General features: G+C 42.8%; 1 protein-coding gene across 5 annotated transcripts in view; it reads left to right on the top strand.

Annotated features, from left to right (window-relative positions):
- Tmc5 (transmembrane channel like 5) overlaps positions 1–7310 on the top strand; it is a 96507-nt gene that overhangs the window by 71591 nt on the left and 17606 nt on the right. For all 5 annotated transcript variants that reach the window (XM_023704677.1, XM_023704678.1, XM_023704676.1 and 2 more), the window contains 3 exons: positions 2760–2855; positions 5863–5938; positions 6107–6240. In XM_023704677.1, coding sequence (XP_023560445.1) covers positions 2760–2855; positions 5863–5938; positions 6107–6240 — 306 coding nt within the window. The remainder of the gene's footprint in view (positions 1–2759; positions 2856–5862; positions 5939–6106; positions 6241–7310) is intronic.

Genomic DNA, 7310 nt, shown 5'->3' with positions numbered 1-7310 from the left:
AACTGGGGATTGAACTCAGGCCCTTGTGCTTGCCAGGGAAGTGCTTATTCTACTGAGCCATCTCCCCAGCCCCCACTTGAAGTCTTATCCACTGTAAATAAAGCTGCTCACATTATGGAAGTGGGGAAGCAAAGAGCAGGGAGGGTATTACCCCTCCAAGCCACACCCCTAGTGACTCACCTCTTCTGACCAGACCCCATCTCTATCTGCAGGTCAGATATGTGGCTCGTATGTGTCAGTCACCTTCCTAGAGCTCTGCCTGGGAGCACAGGAGATCTTTGGGGTGGGGGGAAGTCTTGATCTAAAACCATAACAAGAGCTTAGTATTTAGCAAGACGGTGTCACCAAAAAAGGAAGGGGATGAGGAACAATGTAAAGGCCCTGGGTTCAATCCTCAGTACTACAAAAACTTTTTTAAAAAATTAAGAATGAGGTTTCTCTACAAAACTGTGATTTTTTTTATTCACAATATTTTTTTCTTCTTTTTGAGCACTAGATTTTTGTTTGTGTACAGCAAAATCGTCATGGATGTTTCCAAGATTTGGCTATCACAAATTGTGCTGCTATAAACATAGGTGCACATGTGTCATTATAATATGAGGTTTTCAGTTCTTCTGGGAAAATTCCCAGGAGGGGAGTAGCTGATTTGAAAGGGATTTCCAGTCCTAGTTTTTTGTTTTTTGGTTTTTGGTTTTTTTTAATTAATTTATTAATTTATTTATTTATTTTGTATGTGTGTGGCCAGCTCAGCCCACCAGGGGGCAGGGCTGGCTGGCATGTGGTGCTGGGGGATTGAACCTCAGTCCCTATGCTTTGTTTGGCTTAGTTTGTTCTAAGTAGGTGCTTTAGACCACTGAGCCATCTCACCAGCCCCAGTCCTAGTTTTTAAGGGAGTCTCCACACTGATTTCCATAATGATTGCACCAATCTACAGCTGCACTGGGGATAGCAATGTGTACTACTAGGGTCATTCTTGGAATGCCTGTCATTCTGGGTTTCTAAATATGTACTGTTTGTCATGTCATACCAATTACTGCCATACTGTCTCTCAAGTAAATGTTTGTTTAAAAAAAAAAAAAGAGGGCTGGTGAGATGGCTCAGTGGTCTAAGGCACCTACTTAGAACAAGCTGCAACAAAGCATACGGACCGCGGTTCAATCCCCCAGCACCACATGCCAGCCAGCCCGGCCCCCTGGTGGGCTGAGCTGGCCACACACAAATAAATAAAATTAAAAAAAAAAAGAGAGGGTAATAAACAAAAACAAGAGACAAAAAATCATCATGGAGTTTGTCTTCATTAAGCCAACTATGCTTTGGCCTCTTTCCATGTTACTGCATCTAAATTTATCTCATTGTTTTAATTTTATTTAAGAATTATTTATTTATTTATGTATGAGACAAGGTCATCTTGAACTGAGTATGCAGCCCAGTCTGGTCTCAAACTCATGATGATGTTCCTGCCTCAAGAGTGCTGGGATTACAGGCATGCGCCGCCACACCTGGCTTCTAATTTTTATTTTGGATATCAGTGTACAGATGTGAGGCACTGTTGTCATCCACCCATATGTTTCCCTTTTTTTCCTTTCTTTTCTTTTTCTTTTTTTTTCTATCCTGGGCATAATAGTCAAAGCATGGTGCATGCTTTCCAACTGAGCTACACCTCAGCCCTCTGTGGTTCTTTTTTATTCACCCATTCTTTCACTCGTTCATTCATTTTTCAATGAGATGAAGAACCTTTCCTTCCTTCCACATAGTACTGTGGCTCTGCAAGCCCCCACAGGCAGGGCCTGGCCTGACACCATGCTGGCCCTTTGCTCACTGAGGAGAGTGGGTGTCAGCGTCCCTCACTCAGTTCTGCCCAAACTCACTTTTACTACAGGCACTGCCCAGGGCCTGGCACAAATGTGAGAGGACCTGTTTATTTGTGTGTTTGTTTTTGACAGAAATTTATTATTGGCAACTTCTTTGTCTGGAAATGTCAATGTAGCTTCAGATTTCCCTGGAGTAAATGGAGAGCTTGGTTCCCTCCTTGAAGATTTGGAGCATGAGGAAAATAATTAATTTGACTACAATTACCATAGATTTAAATTTTTTGTTTTAGCTGGCTGGGGTTGTAGCTCAGTGGTCGAATGTGTGCTTAGCATGTGCAAGGCTCTGGGTTTGATCCTGAGAACCAAAAACCCCACAAACTTCTTGTTGTTTATTTGGGTTATTTGGCTTGAGATTTTCTCAGTTTGTTTGATTGATGATATAAAAAGTTTAACAAGCAGAGTTGCACAAACAAGATAATAGTTGGAATAATTAAATAATTAAAGTAAAAAATGTTGTCTAGAATTATTTTGAAATTACTTTAATCGTATTCCACCTACCCACACTATACTAATTGCATTTCCTCCTCAATTCTCTTAGGTATTTTGTAAAATACATACTTATGTATTAGAAACTTTTCAGACATTTGTAAAGGAACTTATAACTTTATTTTAAACTATTGAAGGGCTTCCTTGTTGATCAGTGTGGGGAACCTTTGTGTGTATGTGTATGTGTTACTGGGTTTCATTTAGTTATATCCCCACCCTTTTTTTTTTTTATTTTGAGATAGGATCTTGATTTTTCCTAGGTGGGGCTGGAATTTTCAGTCTCCTGCCTTAACTTCCTAGAGCTGTAGGATTACAGGTGTACGCTACCACACCCAGCTTCATGGGAGCTCTTTTGAAGCAAAGAGTTGTGACTTGGATACTTAACTTAGTACATTTTCACAGGATCATTGGGACGCGATTCATCAAAAGTCTTGGCCTACAGGAGTTCGATATTGCTAGGAATGTTCTAGAACTGATCTATGCACAAACTCTGGTGTGGTAAGTTTTGAGCTCTCTGGGATTCCCTGGTCAGCTCCTATTTGACTTAGAATTTTGGCGGCAATGTCCCAATATGTTGTTTTGAAGCTGACACCAAACCCAGCTAGGCTGAGAGCTATCAGTTTTGTTTCTAGTCTATAATTTTAGTCTAGTCTATGAGGGCTTCTGATATGAATCAGAATAGAGCAGGCCCCAAACTGAAGGCCCACAGGGTGGCTGTATGTAGTGCATGGATATGATTCATCTGACCCACACAATGCTATTTGTAACAATTTGAACCATCCCCTGTGTGGTATAGTAGAAATGTTTGTGTCCCTCTAAAATTCCTCTGTTGCCATCTCATTGACACTTTGAGGCTAGCAAGAAGACACCAGCTTGGAAGCAGGAAACAGCCCTCACCAGACACTGAATCTGCCAGTCCTTGATCGGGGACTTCCCCACCCCCAGAACTGTAAGAAATAAACTTCTGTTGTTCCTACACTGACCAGTTTTTGGTATTTTGTAATAGCAGTATGAGTAGACTAAAGCAACCACCAATTCTAAAAAATCGGGAGAGTTCATACTGCCTTTAAGAGTTTATACTGCCTTTAAATGCCTGGCTTCTCTCCAGAAGACCTGGCCCATCTCCCATCGTGGGAACACTCTGGTGGGCCTTCAAGGAGAGCATCTCCTGTTTGCCTGTTTCCATCTTAATTTGCTGTTTCCCCAACACTGATTTGACATTTCTCCTTGTTGTGTGCTGACAGTGGAAGACTTTACTTTGCATCTATACCTCAACAGAAACTAGAGAATAAAGAAGGGAGAGAGGACCAGATGTTTCTTATACTTGACCTGGCCTGCTACACCTATGTAACACCTAGTGGGGTCTCTGTGGCCTTTGGGAGCCACAACTTCTATTCTAGAAAATACGTGTGTACATGTATGTGTAGGGAAACCAGCTAGAGAATTGCATCATGCACCAATTGTTGTGTGTTGTAGTTGTTGTTCTTGGGACCAAACCTTTAATTCTAGGGTCTTGAGCATGCTAGCTAAGTGTTCTCCTCTGGAGTTATGCCTCCAGCCCCTTGCAACAACTTTTGTATATTTCCTCACTTAGAAACTTGAAATCAGTAGCCAGTGAGTCTTTTTCCTTATGTATTTTATCATGATGGAGCTAATGCCAGAATTCTGTGTGGTGTTACGTGCCCAGGTCCCACCTGCCAATGGAAAGCAGTGCAGTTAGGGTTGGAAACCCAGATCCTGGGGTTAGCTCTTCCGTTCACTAGGGCCCCAATCTTCTCTGAGCCTCAATCTCTTTGTTTGTAAAATGTGCATAATAATACTGTAGTTGATAATAATAAGTAGTGTTGAGAAGTAAATATGATTATAGATCAAATGAGTTTGACATTCCAACATACCGTGCAACTGGAAATCTTGTTTTCTCAATTTTTAATAAAGTTGCTTGGGTGACCTGGCTGTCTGCAGATAGCTGACTCATATCATTGGATTCATTTTAGAGAGAGGACTTTTCATTGTCTTTTAGGTGATGTATATACGTGACTTCCTGGTTACCCACTGGCAATTTAATAGATTAAAAGGGACTTCCACCCACATTATGTCAACCAGTAGAATTCCTATGGGAAAGTTCACATGTAGAGATAAGAATATGTACTTCACTGGCTTTTAGAGAAGATTAAATGAGAAAATATATACACTTAAATGTTCAGTAAAGAAAATAAAACAAAAGAAAAAATGCTGAGTGAGCACCTGACTCAGCAATGTTTTATAAGTGGGGACACTATGACCATTGTTTCCTTATGGGCCTTTATACTGAGCTACATAGCCAATTCTCTATTGAAAAATATTTTTATTTTGAGACAGGGTTTCACTAACCAAATTACCCAGGATGGGCTCAAACTTTTGATCCTCCTGCCTCAGCCTCACAAGTTCTAGAATTATAGGCACCAACATGCCCAGTTGACTTCTTTTTAACTCAAATACATTTTTAAAGGAGCCTTTATTTTATGATCATAATATAGGACCACTTAAATCACAAGTGCCTGGAAACATAAAAGCAATCCTGTCCTACATGGTCCTTAAATTCTATCTAGGTACTGCTGTCTGCTAATACTCTCAGTTTTGGCTTTAGAAACTTTTTAGAAAAGGCGGAGGCTGGAAAGAGTTGGGAGTTAAAGTCATTTTAGCACAAAACTGAAATTTCCCTCAGAAACATCATAGAGAATTTGGAAAGTAAAGCCTTTCTCATTTGTAACTTGGGCACCTTCCGGCCTCGTCCCTGAAGGACCCTAGACCTTCCATAAAACCTTAGGGCATGCTGAAGGTGTGGTGGCTTAGTGGCTGCTTGGCAGTCTCTACAAATCCTCCTCTCCAGAGCTGGGTGGAGAACCACTGTGGATGCTGGATATAGGGAGTTGTTTAGAGCAGCTGTGATGCAAGCAGTCTCCCTGTGTCCATCTTTTATGGCTACCAGGACAACATTCTACAATTTGGGCAGTGTAAACCACAGAAATTTGCTTTAGTTGTTCAGAAGGCCATAAGCCCAAGATTAGGGGTTGCAGGGTTGGTTTCTTCTCAGGATCAAGAGGGAGGGATCTGTCCCAGACTCCTCTCCTTAGCTAATAGGCAGCTGTTATCTCCTTGTGTCCCTCACGAGATCATGTCCTGATCTTCTCTTTTAGGGACACCAGTTATGCTGAATGAAGGCCCACACAGTAACCTCATTTAACTTAATTACCATTTTAGATCCCCTGTCTCCAAGTGTATAGTCACTGTCTGAAGTATCAGGAGATAGGATTTCACCATCTGATTATTATTATTATTATTGTACCAGAACTTGAACTCAGGATCTCATTCTTGCCAGGCAGATGCTGAGCTATATCCCCAGCCCCACCATATGACTTTTAGGGGGACATAATTCAGCCCCTTTTCCCTTCCTCTACCACCACCACCCCTCCCTACTCCTCATGTCTCCCCTGGTCTCTAACATTCATTATCTTTTCCCCCATAGGATTGGGATCTTCTTCTGCCCTCTGCTGCCCTTGATCCAAATGATTGCTCTCTTCATCATGTTTTACGTTAAAAATGTGAGTCAGTCCCAGATTGGGACCAGTCAGCTTCTCAGTCTCATGGGGCCTGGTGGCAGTTAGAACTAGGGCAGAACGCTGGGAAGGGACCCTGAAGCCAGAACCTGGTGCCTCCCTCTGGGTGTTCCTCTAGCCACAGAAGGGAGGACACCGTGTCTTCCTCCTCAGATCAGCCTTATGATGAACTTCCAGCCTCCGAGCAAAGCCTGGCGGGCCTCCCAGATGATGACACTCTTCATCTTCTTGCTCTTCTTCCCATCCTTCACTGGAGTGCTCTGCACCCTGGCCATCACCATCTGGAGGTAGGACATGATGACCTTTAGAATCTGGGTAGGTTGGCTTAAAAATGTAGGTTTTGGTAAATGTAGATATGGTAAGGTTCAGTTGCTAGGAGGCAAGTACTGTTGAAATCATAGTTTGTTAACAAGGGCAGGGGACACTGTGCACCATGCAGGAGAGTGCAGGGAAGGACCAGGGCTGGTCGGGAGGTAGAGGGAGGGGAGATGTGCGCAAGAGCCTTCACTGATAAGGAACAGATGTGACAGGGTGGGTGGGCTTAGGCTTTGGTAGGCCAAATAATTTCAAGGAGCTCTGGGGTCTCAAGGATGTCTTGAGTTGTCTGGTACCTAGCCTTGGGGTGGCTGGGGCAGGGGAACAGTGGCCCAGAGAAATAATGAAGGCCTTGGATTGACTGATCCACATAACTGACCCTGGGAAGAACCATCCCCTCTGAGTCAATAGGACCCCAGATGTCAAGACATCAGAATTATAAAAAACAAAACAAAAAAGAAGACATGGTTTATAGGATGCTCATGGTCTCTAAAACCAAGGAAAAAAATAATTCCTACTCTGAATTTATTCCATCCATCAGATGCTCATAATCCTGAGGCATGTCAAGATGGTAGAGACCAATTCTTCCCTGTGGAGAAATGGACCTTTGTCTAAGTTAACCAGAAGCCCCTGGCTGCCCTGGCTCCTCCCTACCTCTCCAACCTAACTACACTGGGGCTCTGTAACTGTGACCCCATCACCCCTCCCAACATGGGCCTGGTCCTCCCTTTGAAATGCCTCCCCACTTGCCTGGCTGCCTTCATTCTACTCTGATTCTCAGCTCCAAAGGTAGCTCAGGCCTTCCCATCATCCTTGTCTGCCATCAGCCTCACTTCCTGTCTTTCAGGGCTGAGTTTTTTTACATCATCCTATTATTTATAGTCAGAAATGCCTTTGTTTGAGTCTTTGTATACTTATTTACTCATGAATTATCCATCTTTCCTATTAAATATAAACTCAAAGGGCTGGGGAGATGGCTCAGTGGAATAAGCGCTTCCCTGGCAAGCGCAAGAGCCTGAGTTCAATCCCCAATTCAAAAAAA

This window comes from Octodon degus, unplaced genomic scaffold (assembly GCF_000260255.1).
Source record: "Octodon degus isolate 3935 unplaced genomic scaffold, OctDeg1.0 scaffold00200, whole genome shotgun sequence".
NCBI lineage: Eukaryota > Metazoa > Chordata > Mammalia > Rodentia > Octodontidae > Octodon > Octodon degus.
This window is presented reverse-complemented; position numbering and strand designations above follow the sequence as displayed.